The 23383-nt window shown below is 39.9% G+C and overlaps 3 protein-coding genes across 8 annotated transcripts; 2 read left to right on the top strand and 1 right to left on the bottom strand.

The window, feature by feature from the left end:
• Positions 1–3136: 3136 nt before the first annotated feature.
• On the bottom strand, positions 3137–11680 carry sypl2a (synaptophysin-like 2a). The gene is made up of 6 exons (XM_029151438.3): positions 11465–11680; positions 11158–11232; positions 6929–7044; positions 6108–6306; positions 5105–5281; positions 3137–4722 (listed from the first exon to the last, which is right to left on the bottom strand). The coding sequence occupies exons 1-6, from the start codon at positions 11477–11479 to the stop codon at positions 4597–4599; spliced, it is 708 nt and encodes a 235-aa protein (XP_029007271.1). The 5' UTR covers positions 11480–11680; the 3' UTR covers positions 3137–4596.
• Positions 11681–12451: 771 nt separating this feature from the next.
• On the top strand, positions 12452–20427 carry zc3h11a (zinc finger CCCH-type containing 11A). Of its 6 annotated transcripts, XM_029150869.3 has the most exons (17): positions 12457–12572; positions 12866–12929; positions 14029–14099; positions 14349–14488; positions 14601–14720; positions 14954–15077; positions 15179–15361; positions 15877–15942; positions 16044–16220; positions 16485–16643; positions 16861–16923; positions 17030–17533; positions 17650–17717; positions 17796–18309; positions 18584–18738; positions 18910–19100; positions 19321–20427. In XM_029150869.3, the coding sequence occupies exons 4-17, from the start codon at positions 14435–14437 to the stop codon at positions 19541–19543; spliced, it is 2601 nt and encodes an 866-aa protein (XP_029006702.1). In that variant the 5' UTR covers positions 12457–12572; positions 12866–12929; positions 14029–14099; positions 14349–14434; the 3' UTR covers positions 19544–20427. The 6 variants fall into 6 exon arrangements, with proteins under 6 accessions (XP_029006706.1, XP_029006704.1, XP_029006702.1 ...); XM_029150873.3 differs by lacking the exon at positions 12866–12929 and having other exon boundaries at positions 12452–12572; positions 14353–14488; XM_029150871.3 differs by lacking the exon at positions 12866–12929 and having other exon boundaries at positions 12452–12572.
• A 664-nt stretch (positions 20428–21091) lies between these two features.
• Positions 21092–23107, top strand: LOC114855588 (zinc finger protein 250-like). Its single transcript, XM_029150874.3, has 2 exons — positions 21092–21382; positions 22196–23107. The coding sequence occupies exons 1-2, from the start codon at positions 21196–21198 to the stop codon at positions 22969–22971; spliced, it is 963 nt and encodes a 320-aa protein (XP_029006707.1). The 5' UTR covers positions 21092–21195; the 3' UTR covers positions 22972–23107.
• Positions 23108–23383: the final 276 nt, after the last annotated feature.

Genomic DNA, 23383 nt, shown 5'->3' with positions numbered 1-23383 from the left:
AATTGCATGTATTTTACTTAAAGGAATACTTTACCAATTTTCAATGGGGGTCAAGAAGTATTGAAAAAGTGAAAGGACACTCAGATTCCTCCATAGTTTCAATGCGTAGAATTGATAATTTTTCCTCCACCGAGGCATCTCAGAGGATTGAGGGTTGCGGACTCAGAGTAATACTAGTGCCTTCTGGTTTTCTCTGCTACTTTGCTCTCTGCTGTTTTCTCTACTTGTCCCAACAGCGGTCAGTCTGAGAGGGGGCGGGGTCAGTCTGACATGGGGCGGGGCCAGACCGAGAGGGGGCGGAGCCAGGCTGCAGGAGCTGAAGTGCCCTTTCCACCATTGTTCATCCTCGCATACATGTACAGCACTAATATTCAATGGCCGGAGGTCCTACTCTGGATTATTTATAATAATAATAATATCGGCCTGTCGTGTATCATCACAGAGACTCAGAACAACAGTCTTGTTTTTCCAACCACTAACAGCAGATGAAGAAAAGAAGAGGGATTTGGCTAAATGAAGAATCTGTGGCTTTGGCTATGCAGAAAGAATACTATTTTTCAAACACACCCTTAAAATATAACCTTTTGTTAAAAACGTAAGGAAAACGTAACCCTAACCTCACAGTGGGGTGACTCAGATATGTCCAGTGTTACCAGATGGGAAATAAAGAAATATGGTACTGTTGCTTTAAAATTATTATTTTTTTGACCCAAACTATGGTATCAACTAAAACAACTTTAAAAATCACAGCGCATTTAAAAAGCTTTGAGTGAAAGTGAAAGGACATACAAACATGATAAACGGTGGTGTTAAACCATTGTATATTGGCTCTATGATTTCGCAGATCACAGACCCCCAACCTATCTGGTGAAATATGGTTAATTCCATTGGCTGCAGCTCGGGAGATTCGTCAGAGCGCAATGTATGGGTGTTGTAGGATTTGACCATCTTCAACCACAACACATAATACCAGACCGCTTTTTCCTGTTTTCTCTGGACACAGACCACCAATGTTAATCATTTTTGCACATTTTGGCTAATAAAATATTAAGTGATCCCTTTAATATATACATTTTGAGGTACTACTATTTCTCTCCATTATAATTTATAAATACGCAAACTATACGCAAACTAAAATTAAGTAAAAATGATGATGGACCAATATCGATTAACCACCTGGCTCTACACACTGGTCTAAATTAGCTAAATTTTTACTGCAGAATTAGCAATTACAAATTTGTACATTGACAATTATAGTCTCATAATGTTTATTTGTGTGAAACGAATCATTTATATTAGTAATAAAGCAATTCAATGCTCTCAGTGATACCAAATCACCTTGTTAGCCTGTCCTCCAGTTACATCATTAATTACACTCATTCACCTTGGGGGGTAAGGGGCTTTTAAAATCTTTTCTTCGCTACATGAACCCCAATTTTAAGTGCATTATGCACACGTCTGTGTAGGGATTTGGGGGCTGCTTCTCCAGAGTTGCTTGGTGGGTGGTGTCTATACCCTGAGGCCCGCCTCAGGGAATTGACATCCTCATAATGTCCTACACATTTCATTACAAGAGAGTGGTCTTTCTGATTGGGGTTAGAAAGGTGGGAATCTTGTAGAGATGATCACCACCCAGTTTTAATTACTGATACACCTTTGGAGACACAATCTCTAATGCACTCTCAGTGAGTGGTCTACCCTCACCATGAATATGAATGACTGCAGCTTGTGTGAGTATGGGTGGGTTCACATATGGATGGTTGTGGGTGTGTAAAGGTTTGAGTATCAGTGTATGTGTGATAAGTCTTACCACAGACAAAAGACCATGACAATACCATAGATTCCATTCAGATCCAAATAGTCCCTCAACCCAAATCACACACTTTGAAGTAACAAGTGTGACTTCAAAGTTCCAACTGACAGCTGATTGGACATGGTACTGAGCAGAGGCTAATTATGTCACAGAATAACTTTACTGTTTCACTGACACTGTCACTGTAACTCCCAAAGCAACGCCAGATTGCTGTAAGAGAGCAGCTTTCGTTGACCCTTTTGATCACTTGATAAGTGTGTAGCCCGTTCACCTGATGAGAACAGATTTTACACAAGAACTGCTTCATGATTATGTCAGAATGCTAGAATGATCATCTTTGCCAGCTTGTTCCGGCTGTCTTCAGCTGCGTTTAACACAACAATCAAATTATAGACAATTATGATTTATCAATATTCAGATATGGTAAATATGAATACATACATACAGCTAAAAGCAATAGTATTTTATTACTAATTTTTTATCGTTTCTTTCATTTAAGCAGGAAGAGTATGTACAGTATGTAAGATGTAATATAATAATAACTTTATTGTCAGCATCAGGACTGGACAGTTGAATATATATATATATATATATACAGTATAGCTACATATAATGGCTAGGACTAGTTATAAACAACTGAATATTTCCACATACAGTATGCCACTGAAGACACAAAGCATGTCAGTCAACACTAATCTAACTAATCAAACTCAAACCCTGGGCATCACACTTTACAATATTCCATCCATCCATTCATCCATTTTCTTAACCGCTTACTCCCTAGTGCGGGGTCACGGGGGTGCCGGAGCCTATCCCAGCTGGCTACGGGCGAGAGGCAGGGTACACCCTGGACGGGTCGCCAGTCTATCGCAGGGCAACACATAGACAGACAACCATTCACACACACACTCACACCTACGGGCAATGGAGAGAAGCCAATCAACCTAATACAAAAACAATATTCCATTCACGTTAAAATGCACTTGTGTGTATGCTAGTCTATATTATACTACTATATGTATTACTAACATCACTGTGGTCTCAACACTATGATTAGAACATTTGATTTCAAAATCTCACACTTACGTTGACTTTTCAGACAATTCACTAATTTCAGGCACCTGATCTCAGAGGATACAACTGTTAAATGACCTAAGAGAATGTGTGCTATATATAGTATAAGCTTGTTTCACACGCCCCATCTGACTAATCTAAAGGTGTTAATGATCAAATCCTGCACAGACTGAAATCTTTGTGGGTGGGTCAATGAGCAGACATGTACTAAATAATTAACTCACTGAGATATAATGAGAACAGATTCCAGCGGTTGCAGCTCGATTTTATTAAACATCAAAACAAAAAAAAAAAACATTCCTTTATATATGCTTTTCAACTAACATGTCATAAAATTAAGCCTAATGTCAATAAAAAAACAACAACATATGGCAAAGGGTTGAATAAACCAAAACTTATCTTTTAAAACTGAAGTAACTTTACTTTTGGTGACCGACAGTCATTAATTCCCTACAAAAGGTGATGGCCATGAAGCTGAAATCAAAATAATCTAATAAAGCAAATGTACTTCATACAGATCACTGGATCCCATTTTGTGCAAAGCATTTAGTCAATATGTACTCATCAACAGTGACTTGGAACCACCAGATCCTTCTAAAGTATGACAGTCATGTAGTATGTAGAACAGAACTATGAGCAGGGGTCATAAACACAGCTAAACACTATCAGCCTGGTGTCCACATTTGAACATTTGTTGCTTTAACTCGTCATCAAGAAAGAATTGAGCCATAACAGCAAATCTGAACATTTTACAAAACAATTTGAAAATCAGTTAACTATACAGTGACATGTGGGGAAACATGAACCGAACCGTTTTAAGCTAAATGTGCAAGGCCAATTAATGGAGATAAAAAGATATTAAATTCTATATAAATAACGTTATTGCAAGTCAACTTTTGAAACAAGAATACGCCCTATTGTTAGAGAGTAGTGTAAATGTGACAGTTTGAACAAACACAAAGCACAGCTTTATTCATATCCACCATGAAATCATACTCCAGGCAGTAAACATGTAGTGAGCCTGTCTTGTTATAGATACATGCTAAAAATAGTTGTCACAAATTAAAACATATTTTGACAATAGGGCTATGAATCCTGTATTGAAAGAAAGTGGCAGTTTTAGAGTTGCAGTACTTCTGTATTATGGCACTTCTTCCCAGAGATTGCATAACAGAAAAAGTAAAGTCTACTGATTTCTGGTGTGTATTTGCTCCCATTTTAAATGTTGTTTCCCATGGCAACACTTGATGTATTGGATGTGAGGCATGTTTGATTCCCTGGCTGAAGACCAGCAGAAATCTAGGTGCCTTACATCACATACTCATCTGTAGGTGGGTGCCTGAGGGCAAATATCAATGGAGAACAATGTGTTAATATGTAAGCAAATGCACAGCAGGTGCAACACAGACATAAGGTTTTAGGTTCAGAGTCAGGCCACATTACAGCAGCACTTAGTGTTAAGGTATTTTGGTTTGTATAGGCACATATTGATTAAGGCACGGGGAATACAAAGGTTTTCTGGTCACTATGGGTAATTTATCTAGGCTAACCACGTTCTGACTAATGATGAATGATGAAACTTATGATGAACTGCTTTTAGTTTAGTTTGAACTTCTACATGTTAACATTATGGACCAGTGTTTAGCACAAAGCAACGACAGCAGAATTGCTGGGGTACTGGGAAATTCTTAAGGTCCTCAGTGATGTAGTTATGGCACAGGTGCCACCCCTTCCTCTGCAGAGACTGGTGGGTTGGGATCCTTATGGAAAGGAGTCTCCTTGTAGATGAACCAGCAGTTACCTGCCCACAGGATCAGGTTCAAAAACCCAAAGGTCTGTACAAAGGAAGAAAAATAATTACTGGAGGAAGGTAGAGGCACAAATATTGTTTACTACACTCCTTTACTGCTTTACAGGAACACATTAAATTGAATAGTACCAACATTCAAATTTAAACTATTACTACACAGTTACAGTTGTACATAATACTTATCACTGCCGTGTAAGACTACACTTAGATTTGTAAGTGCAAATGCTATTTTGCATTCTGTTGTGCAGAAATGCTTCACCAGAAGCAGAACAGAGTACACTCGCTGTACTCTGATAATTATGGTGAAGAATAATTAACTATGAGCCACCCCTTGCTAGGCCCTTAGAAGTTCCTCAAGAAGGAGTTCATAACATTAGCAGCAAGTGAATTGTTTCAGCATGTCTCACCACAGAGGCGTTAAGACGGCCCATGGAAGGAAACTCTCCTGCTTTACAAAGCTTTTGTGGGCATTGCGCTGCCAGGTTTTCGGGGTTTGTGGCCCATTTGACATCAGTCAAACCTTTGCCCCAAGCTGAGGATGACACAAGCCACAGGAAGGCAAAAGCAGCAGTCACCACCAGGTCCTGGCAAAGAGTGCACAGTCAAAACTCAGCATGTTTACACAGACATTAACACTTAAAGTTCACATCATAGAAACATTCTCACACAGCATGGCCTCAAGGCAACTTTCGTCAAACTTTACACCTAACCTGGATGAATCAGGATCTTCACCAAAACAATCACACAGTTTCCTACTTTGTTGAATTTCTATATAAACATAGAAAAGTGAGGATTACATTGTGTGTAGAGCTTTTGACTTTACTCGTTCGATTTTTCATTTGATTTTTCACCATTTTAATTTGATTTGTGATAACTTATAACTGATAAAATGTGCTCCAAACCAAATTGGCCTGTCTAAAATACAGCAAAAAATGAAATCATGTAAAAATACATAAAATAATCTAATGAAATCAAGCACTGTATAAATTAAAATCACATATTGTAAGAATAAGCTAACTAAAAACATGATTAAACATATTACTGTAATAATAAGGTAATAATTACTGAACTGTTATTGATCCCACATTGGGTAAATTTATCTCTGCATTTAACCCATCTCCTGGGGGAGCAGTGGGCAGCCGCATGCAGCACCCATGGAGCTAGTGAGAGGTGTCCAAGTCAAGGAGACACGCCTGATACTAGAGATGGGGGAATCAAACCGAGGACCTTCTGCTTTTCAGACTTAAAAAATAAATAAATAATCAGTAAACATCTACCATTTACATGTTTACTCACTAAGGATTCTCTTGTAGTCCATAGTTCTGTCTTATTCTGAATTTTGCTCCCATGATTTAGTCTAACCCTAGCTTGTTTGAGGCATTAAGAGTAAAAGAAAGGGTGTCTACTCACAATTATAGGGCCACGGCTTGTCTGGCGGTAGACAGTCTGGTAACCCAGATAGAGGATCAGTGTGGCTGTGCAATAAAGAAACCCAAACACACCAACACACACAAAGAACTCTGCAGAGGAGGTGAAGTCACCCTGCAGGTAGGTGGTGTTGGCTGAACTGCCATCACATGATGGTATGTTGTATGGGTGCGCTGACAACCTAAAAGGAAGGCACAACAGAGGAGATGAACTTTACAAACGAGCGTTATGTTTGTGTACATATACCGTAACATATAAACAACTCCTCACCTGTTTTACTCTTATCCGTGGAGTGCAAGTGGAGAGAATAAAAGAATCATCCAAGACTGGTCAGATTTTAATAAAGACTGTGTGTATAACCAAGTGTAACCTTCATCTATGATTTATTAATTTTAGTAAAAACATCCTAAAATTTTTTTGTGCAAATTTAGGATTTGATTTTACAAATTGCTTATACAAAACAACTAACACCAGAAGAATTTAAGTCTTCTCACCAGACACTTACCAATAGGAACCATGGGAACACACTTTAAACTTAAAACAATGACATTAATCAGTGAAATCAAGTTATAGAATTACAGAAAGCCACAATAAGGGCCATGAATGACAAAATACTGCTTATGTAAGTTCGCAGAATAAATGCCTACATCTAACATAGTTTACATAGTGGTGTTTTAGTGCAGATTCAGTTTGAGGGGAAAAAAAGACAGAAACTCATGCTTCACAGGTTTATGGCAATCAAGAGCTTTTTGGCAACAATGTGGATATAGATTTAATGGTAGTGCTTTTCAGCTAAGCAGTACCTGAATGGGTAGCCAAAAATAGGATCCACTTTTTCTTCAGAACTTTGACACATGACTTTGAAGTGGGTCGTCCCCGAGTAACCTCCAGTGGTGGCGAAGGCAAAGATCGTGAAGACCTGCAGATGTGGAAACATAACAGAAAATAATCATTTTTAATGGAAGGATTTACTATCCTACTTTAATTTTTCCCAAAAGAAAAAGGAATTTTACTGTGACTTCTCAACTTCACTATCACCCACTCTCTTCCCTGCAATTGGCACATCCTTTTTCCGTACAGGAAACTTTCTCTCTCCCTCTCAGAAAACTAAAAGCAAATGTAGCATAACAGCTTTACATGAAGCTGGCAAAACAAAGACCTACTTCAACCTTCCCGGCTCTTAAAACCTCCCATAATTTTACTGTTTGTATGTGATGTAGGTCAAAACCTACAAATAATATACTGTACACCCACCTTTTAATGAGGCATTTCTTCTACAGTTACGCTTAGTACACATAGTTAGATAAATATGTAGTAGCTTGGCACTCCCCCACATGTCCCATGACGCTCCTGACAACTTATTCAATATTTTATTTGAAATGTTTATTCTATTCTGCTTCAATGAAAGTCCCAACAAGTTTGTACTAAGGTCTAATATCATGGAAAGTGACATTTTTTTCTAACAGAGATTCCCTCATCCAATGCGTGTTTGGTTGATGACATTTAGATGACTGTAACATACCGAAGTCACAAGGTAATACTATAATATGGCACAATGCTATGCTGCACTTACTCTTTATTACTTTTTATTGCACAAGAATGAGTGTCAGCAAAGTGTTTCTTCTCAAAGAAACAATGGATACCAACAATGCTGACAATGCAGGACAAATGGAAAGCAGCGGGGACCCTCCCCATTTCCTTTACTCTCTAACATAAACTGACTGTGCACAAATCTGTTGTTACACCAGGTTCACCAAAGAGTCAACGGTGGTACATTAGCCAAACAAGTTTTGGTTTACTTTCAAGGCCCCTGATTAAACCCACCAGGATTTTTAGAACTGTTCTGCAACTCAAGCAGTCCACAACCTCTAGGACAATCAGAGTATATCTGTTTACCTCAGATCCAATTTTGTTGAGAGTCTGATGGAGTAGTTTGAAACCAAGAGAAGGCATTAGGTGCTAAAATTAAATAGAAACTGTCCACAGTTTCTGTCCCACACATTACAAAGATCTCACTCTGTAAACAAGAGGTAATGTGTTTCCAGAATGCCCCCCCATATAATCAAAAGGTTGTGTGAGACAATACAATACAGTTAGTAGAAACACTACTATATGTGATATGGAGCACCCTCTCTGAACATCCTTCCTCCAATGAAAAGCTTCTTATTTTGGCATGTGAATGTTGCTTCCGTACTTTCTCTCAAGAATAATGCCTTTTGTTCTCTTACACCCACATCTACCAAAGCACATTCTCAAATTATCAGGGCCCTTTTAGATACAGAACAGATGAATACATTGGGCCAAAGTCAGGCCAGACACTGAGGTGGACAATCACAGACACACACGGGGTGCAGTATTAAGCAAGTTGGAAGCCTGGAGAAGATTTTCAGGAATGGGTTTCGTCTTTCAGGTGTCTCTACAGCGCTCCACAACATTTCTCATCTTTCACCTCAGCCCGTTAGACACACCCAGGTCAACGTTTCAGCCCTACAAATAAAATTTCTCCAGACAGGGCGGGAATTCCCTGTCCAGAGTCCAGTGTCCCACCCAACCTTCAATAGATCAACTGAAGCATTTCACACTAGCTCTACTGGTGAAGGAGTGGCACAACAGATAAGAGGAGCCTGCATATATTTAACATGTTACATATTAACTTCTATTTGCATATCACAGACATAATAAAATAATGTATTTGACACAGGCCGCAACAACAGCCACACCAGCACCAATTACCACCCTTCAGCTAACACAAAACTGCTAATAATGTTGATGTTAGCATGCTTTGGCCTACAAACCAGTTTGATATTTAATGAATTCAATTATAAAAATCTTCAAGGAGCATGTAGGTGGCTATTTCTACCGGGGCTGAAACTCCTCATCCCAGAAGTATTCAGCACAGCATAGACAATTTTATATTTTTGATGAAAAACCAGGGAAACTCTCCAATGCAAAACTAGAAAATCATAGAACTGTGTTGTTATTTCTTTAAAACCTCCAGTTTCTACATCAGGCATTACATGTCTATTAAACAGTCTACATGCAAGCCTTAACAGAACTTGTCAGAGTCAGAGTGGGATACCTAACCTGCTCTGAATTAAGAAGTGATTCTACAACTGCATTCTACTTTGGGGGAGGGGCCGATTTCACGCTAGTGCAATTTAGTGTTCTTAACAGAACTCAGCTGTGAATAATTTTAAATATGATATAACTACTTGGATCAGTAGTGGAAAAAAGGTAACTCTTTTTTAAAGTTTCCAGCTGTCAAAAAATATCTAAAAATGTTAGTATATGAGACAATCTTATTTAAATATGATTTAAATAAAAAAAATTTTTAAAGTGCTCATAAAAAAAAAACAAGCATAAAGTTTGCTTTGTTTCAAATTGACATAAAATCTAAAGTTCAGAAGTACAAATCCATCCTCTTCTAAGCCGCTCATTCACCGCGGGGTCACGGTGTGCTGGAGCCTAACCCAGCTGGCTACGGGCGAGAGGCAGGGTCCACCCTGGACGGCAACACAGAGACAGACAACCATTCACACACACACATTCACACCTACAGGCAATGGAGAGAGTCCAATCAACCTAATGCACGTCTTTGGACTGTGGGAGGAAGCCGGAGAACCCGGAGACAACCCACGCAAGCACGGGGAGAACGTGCAAACTCCACACAGAAAGGCACCAGGACCGCCTCCGGGAATCGAACCCAGAACTTTCTTGCTGTGAGGCGACGATGCTACCCACCGCACCACCGTGCCGCCCCCAGAAGTACAAATGTTTAGATTATTAAAAAGGTGTTTATAACATGAATAAAACGACAAAATTTAGCACTTTCGCTTTTGTACCACACACACTGAAGGCAGAGCTGCTATACAGCTTAAGCTGACAATCAATCCTCTGATTATATTTGGTGGGTGACTGCTTTACCTCTTGAGCTACTGCTGTGCTGTTTTGAGTACTGATAGCTGTTCAATCTGTGAACAAGTAGCTCCAAGCTATGTTCAAGCACATTTACTTAGTTACTTACTACTGCTCAACCGCAATAATGATACCTCTATTTGTGAGTTACCAACCGGATGCAGTTGCTCCACAAACCAACGCCTTAAATACACACATGCACGATTGTAAACGTACAGTTATCATCCATTAAGCAGAAGCATTGAGCACTGCCAGTATTGGCAGTCACATATGACTGTGCATTCCTTAACCGTCTTCTGTTTTCAGTAATCACTCCCCACCTGATTAGTTGTTATGAAGCCAGTCGCGCATACTGTAGCAGTGATATTTAGAGCATGTTCTACTGCGCAGTAGCATGCGCATCCATACTATATTATTCCCAACAGCTGTCATTCCTCTCATCTGGCAGAGTAGTTCAAAAAAGCCCCAACAGTATCACTCTGCCCACCTGCATCAGAAACAAGCGCACTGTGATACAAGTTAGTTAATGCTGACTCACTGTCTGAAAGACATAAACAACAACTGCCTAACAGGCCTATTCATTGTAGAAACTAGTGCAAACTATTCTATAGCTCCAATAACTTGCTAGTAATTGACCTAATTTCCAGTTTGGTCCAGTGATACTGCTAGTCTTACTATACTCAGTTTTACTATAGAAAAGCTGATAGGGCTTAGTGCGGCAGCACTTTTTCAGTGTAACAAGGTTAGTTGCTGTAAAGCAGCAAGGTATGTCAAAAATCAGTGAACCAGGGCAGAAAACAAAGTCCCTTTAGCCATTAACAGAAACATTGTTCATCAAGCTTTTTCTGGTGGTTGCACTTCAGCCTATGGACACATTTAGCTATAGTATGACTAACTTACTTTAGCAGTTAAGGTTGTTTCTAGAAGTGGTGATATTCATCACTACTAACCACATATTGACACGAGAATCAAATGGCAGCCATATAAGTAGAATGCAGAATGAATATGGAGTCTAATCTTAAACACAAAAATGCCAACGTTAAATTTATCAATGCGGTCAGATTAACGCTACCTGGTCCGTTATAGGTAGTGTAAACAATGTTTTGCCTTTACTTACCCATTCAAGGACACGAATAAACCCAAGAGGTTCCTTCAGTGGTCCTAGGTCCAGAGTAAATCCAGACACCAATTTCTGGTGATAAAAAAACAAACCGGATTTAAAGGGAACGCCAGAACATACCGTTAACCGTGTGCACACGAATCGACGCTAACCAGAGTTAATTAACATTTCTAAACTATGCTTGTTACATGTTTTTCCATTTCGGCTAAATGGCCCTGCCCATGTTAGCCAACGGCTGCTAGCAGCATGCTACTACTGGTTGACATTATGTCAGTTTAGCTTTCGTTAGCGTGAACTCCCCTACCTGTGCAGTGTCCATTTAGATGTACAAAACGGAGAAACTGTAATAACTGTCTCTTGAGGTTATGAAATTTTATATAAAGCTGAGTTCAAGTTATGCCGTCTGCAGTTGTCTTACTCCATGCGACGCAAGAGCTACTGTCAGCGAGCTACTGAAAATTTAACAGCCAACCAACCACTATTAAGGCTACTGTCAAACCCCGCACAACACAACCGTAGTGTTACTGAAAATGAAACCGACACTTCCGGTAGATTTTCAAAACAGTGACTATCGGTAAATGTTTGTGGGATTACATACAAAAATTGTCAGTGGCTGTTGATGCTACCCTGTCAATTGTGTTCTTATTTTTCCTCCTTAAATATAAAAATACTAGACATAAAGATATACATTACTAACTTTCATATTTTATGCGCTATGAATTATGTTACGGTGGTTCCATTCAGTTAAAAAAGAATAATACAAATCTCCTAAAACACAAGAAGAAACATTGTTTGCAAAACTGGAAAGTTCTTTTAGTGAACGCACAAAACACCGTGCAGATACTTTGTGCACAAAACAAGGGCTGTTCAGAATATGACTAAAGGTACCTTAACATCCGTTTTACCTATCTAGCAAATTGTACATTTCACTGCTCTAATAACCTCGCAACAAGAACTGCTCATTTTTGCACTTTGGTTTTTTACATTTCATTGTTTAAGACGGTTTCAAACAAACAGTGCTGAAATCAAAACGCGTATAACTACCATGTTATGTCGTTTTTTATTGTTTGATCATTTAGGAATTGAAATAAGGTTTGCAGCACCTGTTATATTTATAGTTACCTACGCAAGCTATAATAAGAGTCTTTTGTAGCGGAGACGGGTTTAGTATTAAGTTTTTTTTAACCAACAATTCATACTCCAAAACAGAAGATGGCGGTAATGTTCTACTAAGACTGACAACCACCAATAACCCAAAGAAGGAGGAAGAAGAAGATCGTCAGCGTCTGCGTAGATATTTCTTCTCCGGCCGCCATTTTGCATTAGTGTGAAAGCGGTTTCGACAGTCATCGACTTGGATGTGTTTTTCTTCGTTACACAACATTTTTTTAATCTTTTAAAACTCGATACTGGTAAATAACATCACATACCTTAATTGTACAGCACATTGGTTATGTGGCACGGTAAATGTAACGTTTAAGTGAATACCACGGTATTTACAACACGAATTGATGTCGTAACAGTGCTGACGTTAGCCAAGGAAAGTATGGTGAGATATTTGTGTTGCAGTTAGGCCTCTGCTGTGTCACACAACTTATAGGATAAGTAACCCTAGTTCAGATGGTGGGAATAATAACGAGGATACATATAAGAGTAAGAGTTGAGTATTCCGAACAGAAACTAACACTAGTTGTCTGACGCATAGTCTTTTCAGTCACGCGTGGGAATCTCGTTTCGCTTCAGCTAGCTTTGGGCTATATGACTGTCCAGTAAGTATGTGATTTCTTATCTCTTTTGATTAGCGGGTACAATATACACAATTGCACAATCCCGTATCGTGTGTTATTATTCAGGGAATGGTAATTTTAATTAGATGTTCCTGATAATTAGCTCGAAACCTAAAGTAGCATCAAGAAAGCTATTGTTGTGTACAGTAATGCCAAGGATTTGCCTTTTGGGTCGTTATTTTTGTGCATTTCCTGCGTTTTAGGGTCCCGTTCTCACTTAAAGGACATCATATTTTGTGGTCCAAAAGATGAAGGAGAACCCGTTTTTTGGCTGCAGTAAATAAATAATTTATGCTCAGGTTCCCCCCAAAAATTGTGTTCTGCTCTTTGTCCTGGCTTAGATACGTGATTCAAGCAACAGATTTAATAAACCAGTGTAATGACATTTCACTAAACCGAATCCTTGTTGGCCCTAGTATTATTGCATTCTAGTTTGCACTGGAGCTGTTATTTGTCTCATGATCTTCTATGTCTGTGTGCAAAGATTCAGCTGTCTGTCTTGTATTTGTGCACATTATTTTGTATGTTAATAATCTGTTTCAGTTCTTCTCGGGAGTGGTGTTTTTGTTACTGATTTTGTAGGTTTAAATACATGTTCCTGGCCATTTGTTGGGATCTCTGGATTTGGATAGCTTTCCTATTCAAAATACATTGGCAGAAGATTTTTTTCCCCTCATCAGTGGTGTCAGCTGAAAATCTCTAGAAGTTTGAATATGGCTAATTTTTGCTTGTTATCACCAAAACCTCCAAGCCCAAGAAGAAGCAGCGGATGTTTTTTCCCCACCCACCATCGCATGTTATTCCCATTTTTTCCACCCCAGTTAAAAAGCTTTTGGATCTCTTTTTTTCTTTACTGGTTGTTTATGTCCCCCTGTTTATTTCCTTCATAAGTGAATAATCTAATCAAATAAAAAAAGAGATACCCAAAGGACTTTGTTGCTTCCAACATCAGTAATATTTAGTTCTCTGGTGGAGATAAAGATGTCAAAGAGAGTCTCAGAGGGATGTCATAGGAAGAAAAATATCTCTGGGCGCTCCAACTCCCTTTTCCTGTTATCTTATGGATCAAGTGTTCCTTCAGGACTTCATACCAACAAGGAGACACCTACCAACAGTGCACTCGAGAGGGAGAAATCTTCTCAGCTACCTCAGGTAAAGTTGGCACCATGCTATACACCCAGTTAAATAAATGTAGCGCAGTACTAGTGTTTTGAAGTAACTTTGAGAGGTCACATCACTCAAAATATTTGACTGGAGTCTAAATGTGCATAGGCCATTTTGAAAGAAATTAAAATTAATGAATTAATAAGAATTAAAAAACTTCAAATGCCTATAATTTATGTAAGTTGCTGTAATGGAATGTTTCCCTTACTGATGTTTTGCTGGACTGTTTGTTGTTAGACAGAGTCCTGTTGGCCTTGAAGAGAACCAGCTGCTGAGGCTATCATTGATAACCTTAACACTAAGACCAGTTCAGACGGGCTACCATGACCAGCAATGGAGATGATTGCTACTTCTTTTACTATTCCACCTGTACTAAGGTAAGCAAATGTTTACCTCAAATCTCACACATAGGCTTTGCCTTGAAAGGTGACTGGTGATTAAAATAAATGCATTAAGAATCATCATCATTTCTCATCATATATCCTGCAGGGCGACAGTTGCCCTTTTCGACACTGTGAAGCAGCAATGGGCAATGAGACCGTTTGCAACCTGTGGCAGGAAGGACGCTGCTTTCGTACTGTCTGCAAGTTTCGCCACATGGAGATAACAGTAAGTTAAATTAAAATGGTTTGTCCAATTAAAGGAAGGCTGCATCTTTAGTGGCCATTTTTGGGGAAAAATCATGTCTTGTGTCACAGACTCAACTTGATTTGCTTCTGACCCGTTAGAAGAAACTAAAATCAATTATACTTACATTCAGCTTTTCGTTTGATAAATGAGATATAATCAGCCTCTGTCCTCCTATACATTCTACTATGTTTTTATATACTATATTTCAACAGAAAAACCGAAAGGAGATACCTTGTTATTGGGAGAACCAGCCGGCTGGCTGCCAGAAGCCTCACTGTGCCTTCTCTCATGAAAAGCCCCGGTACATTGATGGCGTCTTTGTCCCACCTAATAAAAGTAAATAGACATGTTTTTTCATACACACCTAAATTGAAATTCAGATTGTTTAATCATTTGGCATCCATCTGTAGGTAATTTCATAATTGTAATTGCCTTAGGTCTGAGCAAGAATGATGAACAGCCAGACGAGGAACCAGCTCCACCCCCAGCTGCCCCTATTCCCACTCCAGCTAATCCTCAGATCAGAGGGGTAATGAAGACGGAAACACAGGAGCCAGTACCGAGCCCCACTCACCCTCCAGTGGTGATCAATCCAGCAGATGATGATGAGGATGAAGATGGTTAGTTAGAGTTAATGTGGTGATTTTACTTAGGTAACTAGATTACTCAAAGACATCAGGGTTCTTTGGTTATCGTTAATTAGGGAACAACTGGACATGGGTTGATGGCCAGATTACTGTCAATTTGTGCAGCAGAAGAGTAGTCGGATTTCTCATCTACCTCAGGCTTATTTTGAAGGTGTTGTTCAAAACCAGAAAACTAATCTTCATTCTTTGTCTTTTTGGAAAAATGTGTGGCACCCGTGCAGTGATTGCACTTTTTATCACTTATTTGGGTCTTGTAAAAACCTGATTAAAATATGGCAGGGGGATCTGTTCTTTATCTAAAATTCTTGAGTTCTTTATTTCCCTGTCCCAATAACAAAAATTCATTCCTGTTCACATGACACTTAAGTAGCCAACTTTCTTAAGAAAGATGTCTGTAACCTGGTTACATGCGTGCATGTTACACAGATTGTGTCCTGGTGAGGTGAAAAAATGTATGTGATTCTTAGCACCCTTGTGTTTGTTTTCAGATCAGTTCTCGGAGGAGGGAGAAGAGAGCAAGCTTGCTCTTTCTCCTAAGAAGATACCAAAGTCAGGTGAGACTGAAGCCAGATGCAAATATTTGCACAAATCTGTAAAATTCAAAATTGTTAATGACTGTTTTTATATTAATGTATGTTTATTTTGTGCATTACAGATGACTGCCTGAACTTTGGAGTGAGCACTCTAGAGGAGATCCGCCTAAGGAAGGCTCTGAAGGCCAGCATGAAGAGAGCTGGCTATCCCATCCAGAGTGCTAACACTTCAGCTAATGGAGAGAAAGAAAACATACATTTGACATTTTTTCAAGAAGCTCTTTTTGATGTTCGAGAAGGTAAAAAGCAGCAACTTGTATAGTCAGAATATCTGGATACACAAATTCGTATTTTTCACATCAGATGTTGATGATTTTGATATCTAATTTAAGTTGTTGTTTATGCATATACATTGTATACATATTGGGTTAGAAATGTTCTTTTTTGGCAAAAGTACTACTTTGCTCACTATTTTGGCAACAATCCACTGTACATCAACTTCTTTTTGTGATTGTAACCTGTACTTCATACATATTTTAACCTAGGCACACTTGTCTCCACAGAAACTGGGAGATCACGGCCCAGCATGACTGACAGGCTTGGCAGGAAGCTACCTAGTGCTGGTAAAAAAAGTGGAGAAGGTTTTCCACTAAAAAGGAGTCTGGCCGAGCGCCTTGGCAGAGTTGTGGCAGAGGAAGAGTCATCAGTGCCCCCTCCGAAAGGTGAGTTGTGTTAAATCACTGCTATTCACTGGGGTATAACCTTTTACTGTGCTCGTTAAGGATGTTCTGTTTTCTGTAAGGTCAGAAGGAAAATGTATTTTTGAGATCTCTTAGTTGACCTTATGTTTGTCTACAGACACCAGTTTTGTTTTTATGGGGTTGATATTTTAAAACTCCGGATTGGAAATATTGATTAAAATCCTTTTTATCCTTTCAGCTTTGAAGCCTGTTAGGCAAAGAATTGGATTGCCTGCCAGTGCTGCCACACCCACTAAAATAGGTAGGAAGCCGAAAAGTGTAATAATCTTTTAACATTGTACAGTCTCTTATCGAAGAACAAGATTCAATCACAATGACTTATTTTTGTCTCTGAATGTTCACAACAGGTCAGACCAACATTGATTCCAACAAACCTTCAGAGCAGATTTACATCAAAACTCTGGAGGAGATTAGACAGGAGAAAGCAGCAAAATCTCAGTTTGTGGATCATGCTGATGGCTCTTCAGCTGTTGTTCCAGAAATCAGTAAAACCATCAATACTAAAGGAGAAAAAGGTTCCAAACGAGCCATCACTGTCGGAGATGACTCTATTGGTCAAATCAAGATGTTCACTGAGATTGCTCCCACAAAGAAACGAAAGCAGGAGGATCAAAACATCAGCATTAAGAGCCAGGGAGATTTGAATGCAGTGGGGTCTTCTTCTGAGGCTGCGAACATAGGGGAGGTTAGAGTAAAGACCCTGGAGGAGATCCGTAAGGAGAAGGCAGCAAGGATGCAGGGTCATTCGCCTCAACAGACTGAGGAAGCTGGAAACAAAAGGAGCTCTGAAACTGAGGAAAATTGTGATACAAAGCCTCGGCTACTGCGCGTCAACAAACTGGCTTCACAAAGTAAGTGAGCATTGACCCATGTTGAGAAATAGTTTAATTCAATTAAATTTACAATGCTCCACTCCTAATGTACCATGTTTGAGTTTAAAACCTGAATGTTGTGTTTATTTTATAAGGAAATGCCACACCAGAGACCCCTGAGAGCACAGAAATGCCTGTGAAAACTTGCACCGCTGTTCCAGAGGTGAGTTGTTAATTATTGCAATAAAAGATGAGGTTACTAGTTATTCTGTCACCACAACAATTTTTCCTGTCTTTCTAGACCAGTTCTGCCTGTAGTAACATTATCAAGGTCAAGACATTTGATGAGATCATGCAAGAGAAACGCCTTCGCAAGCAGAAAATAGAGAATCGGACAAGAACCTCAGCAGAGGCCAAACCTTCTGAGGAACAAGCTTCTGATGTAACCCTGAAGAGGAAAGCTCCTGCTGAGATCAATTCTGCATCACCAAGCTCTTTATCAACTTCCTCTAACACCCCTGACATTAACTCTGTCATCCAAAAGCTTCCTATTCGTAAGCTGATTCCCCTAAAATCCAAGACTGGATCATCTGTGAACAGTTTTGTAACTTCAGATACAGCAGCAGCAAGTGTGACCTCAGTCTCTGTGGAGCAGAGTGAACCTGAAAACCATTTACAAAGCTCTAGGGAGGTCCCAGACAAAAAAACAAGCAAAACCCTAATATTGTCACTTGCCACTGATAGAAACCCTACTGCTGATACAATACATAACAAAAATCAGAAGACATCTTCAAAAAGCTCTACAAACACCAAAGGTAAGTCATGTCTAATGCTGGCTTGATGGAAATACACCACTGACCATTATACCACAAAGAAACCACATACTCTCCAATTTAAAAAAAAAATGCTCCATAAATATACAAGACAGTTATCTGTTCTAATTATTTTTGACATGACATGATAATGTGTAAGTAACAACAACTCGTGTTGCCATATTTGACAAATCAACTTTACAGCAACATAATAGTTCTATTTATTATATAAGAACAATAAATTTTTTTTTAATCTATATTTTTGCTTCCTTTTCAGTGAGGCCAAAACTAAATGTGAAGCCTTCTGTCGTAAAGCCTGCAGTGCAGGTGAAGCCAGGTCAGAAGAGGAAGGGAGCTGAGCGGTCTGCCGTCGCTGCTGTGAAACCACTAAACAGCACCCCCACAGTTCAGGAGCCAATAAAGGAAAGCCAGGTAGGTCTATTAGGAACATGGGCTGGGGTCTCTGGATGATGCAATCTTCTTAAAATTTACATTTCTCAGTGATTTTTCTTTTACATGTCAGACCAAAATGTAATGTTACATCTAGTTTTACACTAAAATATATAAAATATGATACAAAATCTGTGATCTCTGTGTTGCCAGGTGTTCCCATCCTTCACTGCAGATGCTCAGCTCAGCTCTGCTGTTCCCCACACTCCCAGCACCTTACTGGACTCAGGTTCCAACTCCAGCCCTCTGAAAGAGGAGCTCCAGACGGTTCCTGTTTTCAAACAAAGTCCAAGCCACGAAGCCAAGCAGGCTGTCAGTGTTGCTGCCTGCACTGTTCCCCAAAGGTAGGGTTCACAAGGTTTACTCTAAACTTCATAGAATGTCAGACATTAGTAGTTACACTCGTAGGCTGGAGAGTGAATTATTAAAGTTGGTCGTATTCTTTCTCTGTTGTTTGGTTAATGCTATAAAGTGCTTTTAGTTACTCTGGGAGATAAACCCAGTGACACAAATGCAGGCCTGTCTGTCATTAAGTTAAATAACACGGCTTTTTCTCCATGTCAGCCCAATCCTGAAGAGTCCTGTTCAAGCTCCTAAAACTCGGAGACAGAGCATGGGCATGTCCCGCACCACCTCCGCTTCTGGTGCTGCTGCCTCCTCCTCAGCTGTAGATGATTTTGAGGAGCTGATAAGTGAGTTTGCTGACGACCATCTGGAGGAAGACATTGACCCGGGCCTTGGAGAAGACGACCTGCTGCAGGAGCTGTCAGAGATGATTGACAGCTGAGGACTTCAGCACAATTGAAATCCATACCCCAGTTTCTAACTCATGAACTTGAAGTAATTGATTTTACAAAGGGGAAGCCCATCAAGCAATATCTACCTAGGACTTTTTAAAGGTTTATCATTTTCCTTAAGTTGCACTCATTGTGCTATACTTAAAAGATGTGGTTCTCTACGTTTTAAACCTCTTCAAATATAAAATTGTCTTCAAATTCCTGCCTTTACGGTCATCTTGTCACCCAGAATAGAGAGACTGGTGGTGCTGTGAGAATTCAGGAACATTGAGTTCTCATTAATTGTCGGAGGATGTGAAATGTTGGAAATGACTACATCATTTTAGAAAGTAGTCGTATGTGTGTACTGTGTATGCAAAGGGCAAAGTGACTATAGAATTGATGAATGCTGCACTTAATGAGCTGGCTCTAGCAACTTGTGGTTTTGGTTCTTTAAATCTTGGTTAATGTATCTGTCTATTCATCTAGTTTTCAGCTGATGTTTGTATGTGTACATTTTAATTTAATGAGGACCCAGTCAACAAAGATCACGACTTATAGTTAGGAAATCATTTCTATAGCCTGTCACTCATGTTTAACATGGCAGTGGTGTGTTACAGTGTGTATGCTGCTTGTCTCTTTTAATCTTTGACATTGTCACTGTTGTGATAGTTCCTCTCTAGTCTTTGTTACTGAACACCTCAGGGACTCTTGATGTTTGTATGTTCGTATACCCTGACAAACACTGTATTTCAGTTAAAATGCTGTCCCTTCTTGTCTTTGTTTTGGCAGTATTGTTTGTTTGCTCTGTCCTGCCCTTTTCTCCACACGCTTACTGTTCAGAGCGACTTGTAAATGACTGTAAATAAAATAATGCTTTTAATGAGCAGTCCAATCGATAATCAAGTGTTCATTCAAAATAGAATTTAATTACTTTTCTGCCACGTTTTGTAACAACCAATGAAGCTTTTAATAAAGTACTAGTAATAAACTAGTAATAAGTAATAAAGTTATCCTGTGCATGAATGACAAAGTGAAAGAGATTTATACACCACTTATAGTATACTAATATAGTGAATAAATCATCTGTGAACAGCACATCTGGTTATTTGTTCTGTAGGACAGTAGTCTATATAAAGACATTTCCCTGGTTCTAACAGGCGCATACAGAAACGCTGCTCGACAGGTGATCAAAATGTTAGTACTAGTCACTGTATTTAATGCTTGCCTTATTTGTTCTGAAATTATTAAGTGACAAATCCAACTGTGTCCTTTGTCTTGTTTTTGCTGTCTGTTCTCATGAGTGATATACTGATTCACATTAGGTGAACGTATTATGGCAAACAAGGTGTAAACTTTAGGTCCTGTTGAGGTGTAACCATTATTTAATTATTTAACTTAAGACTTAGAGCATTGCTTTAAAAACATTAATTATGCTGTCACATCAGCAGTGTACATCCTGAGGGCCTTTGCACAAAACCAAGACAAGTGATGAGGCAAGCAGGATCCAGTTCTTCGAGTCTGCAGTTCAGTCATCCGATCAGCAGGTGGCGCGATGAAACGCGACTGTCGGTGTAGAACGTGGAAGCAGACGGCTCAAAGCCGGGTCAGCGTCTGTTTCCAGGTCAGTGGATGTAAACAGAGAGACGGCAGCGGCGGAACCATGACCAAACTGGAGCTGCTCAACGCTTTTCTTAATGACAGGTTGACCGCGGCCGCCGAGGAGATTTTCCGCGCGGTCAAAGAAACGGTGGCAGAATATCAGAGTGAAGTAGTGCGTTCGAAGGAGGAGAACGAGCGTCTGCGACGGCTCCTAGACGTGGCGCTCCAGCGGCTCCTGTTGCATCCAGGTGAGCAGAGCAGCGGCGTCTGACGGCGTCCGCCGAGCTCCGGTCGAAACGCAGCCTTTAGACACGGAGGCCCCGCCCACACGCGCACGTGCCACTGATTTCAGTGGAAACTGTCCGTGTAACAACAGCAGAGGAAGAAAGCGGCAGCAACAGCTGCACATCAAAGCATGAGTGGTTCGGTGGCTGAGCGGTGATTGATTATTGTATCAGTTCTATCATCAAGCGATCTGAGTTTTCCCAATTCTTCTTTAAGGCTCATCTTTTCCCCAAGATTCTACAGCAGCAATATAAATGCATTTGTACGAATAGAGCCTTTGTGGTAAATTATCCAGTAGCATTTGTGTGAGGCAAAAATGTGTAAACTTTGGACTGCTGGTTTAGATGGTGGGGAGTCCATTCAGGTGTTTAGATACAAAAGGCAGCGATAGTTTGATAATCAGAAGTTTTTAGTAAGACGCCAGGAGCAATGCATTCAAACACAACATACCTCCCCTTGAAAAAGAAGTGAAGTAGCTGTATAAACTAAAAAACCTGAACCAAAACACAATCACAGTAACAGTACAGTACAGTCAGACCACAGAGCCATCTTTGAACTGTGTCATAGATGGTGCACTAATTATTGTTTTGGGGGGATTTTGGTCACATTCATACAGTTCCAGATATAATAATAATTTTAACTGTAGCTAGTGTTTTATTGCAGATTCACAGAATAGAAATCTTCTAGGCCAGGCTTGGGTATGACTTGAACAACACTAACAGTAGTATATTTTTACAAAGCCAGCCAGCGTGACTGTGCCAGTTATTATTTTTCAGAACCCCCATCTCTCCAGCCCCAAGAGGCCAGACAACTCTGTGACTCTGAGTGGGAGAGCAGTGTGGAACTACAGGCACAAGTTAAAAGAGAACCCAAACCCCCAAACACTCATTCGGATCATTCAAATGAAACAAGAGACTTGGAGGAAGGAAACCCAACTCGCATTGAGCCACTACATGTCCCACCAGCTGAGCGTGTGTGCAGCAGTGTGTTCCCAACGTCCCAGGAGATCAAAGCAGAGAGCAGCAGAGAGGAGCGGCTGGCCAGCTTAGCTTTGTCTGTCGGGGTTCATTCAGACCTTAGAGTGGCTCAGAGTGTTTCGTGTCCCAGCACCACCAGGACTCACAAAAGTGGAAAAGCAGAACAGCAGATGAAAGGGCCACTTCGCTCGAACGGAAAGCAGAGCACACATATACTGCAGGTCAAGAATACCAAATGTCCAAAGTCATCTGCACCGCGCTCACCTCATCCAAACCAGAGCATCCAGAGGTGGCACAGCTGTAAAGAGTGTGGGAAGTGCTTCAGCTTTGCCTGCCAACTGGAGGTCCACATGCGCTGGCACACCAAAGAGAAACCATACAGCTGCGCAGTGTGTCGGAAGAGCTTCACCACAGTCAGTATGCTGAAGAGGCATCACCGCATCCACACGGGGGAGAAACCCTTTCATTGCCACGTCTGTGGGAAATGTTTTAACCAGTCGGCACATCTCAACACACACTTCAGGCTCCACACAAGGGAGAGGGCCAGCTGGAGCCGAGCGCCACACACCAAGTAAAATACGACTTTAAACAGGAAATGAAGCTGTAAATGTAGACATGCTTAAAATGCAGAACTGTCACGTTCAGTTAGTGTGCAATGGTATTTCATTGTATGTCTTATTGTTGTGCAATAAAGTGTATGACACCAGTGAACTTGGTGTTTGTCATTCAGGGATGAATCATCATTTTCTTGCCAGTGACATTCATTGTGATATGAATTACAGGAACAAAGCAACAGGAAGACTAATTAAGTAGGAAAGAAAATGATATTTCCAAAATTTTCAAATCAATATTAGAAATAATATTTCTTCTACAGCTCTGACGTCTTCTGTTGGTACTAGCAGTAAAAGAAACCTTCTTTTCTGTTTCCAACCCTCAGAGGACGTAGCACAAATTTAAAATTATGATATTTAAATGTATTCATTTATT

Source organism: Betta splendens, chromosome 5 (assembly GCF_900634795.4).
Source record: "Betta splendens chromosome 5, fBetSpl5.4, whole genome shotgun sequence".
Classification (NCBI taxonomy): domain Eukaryota; kingdom Metazoa; phylum Chordata; class Actinopteri; order Anabantiformes; family Osphronemidae; genus Betta; species Betta splendens.
The sequence above is the reverse complement of the archived record's forward strand: the minus strand, read 5'-3'. Positions and strand labels throughout refer to the sequence as shown.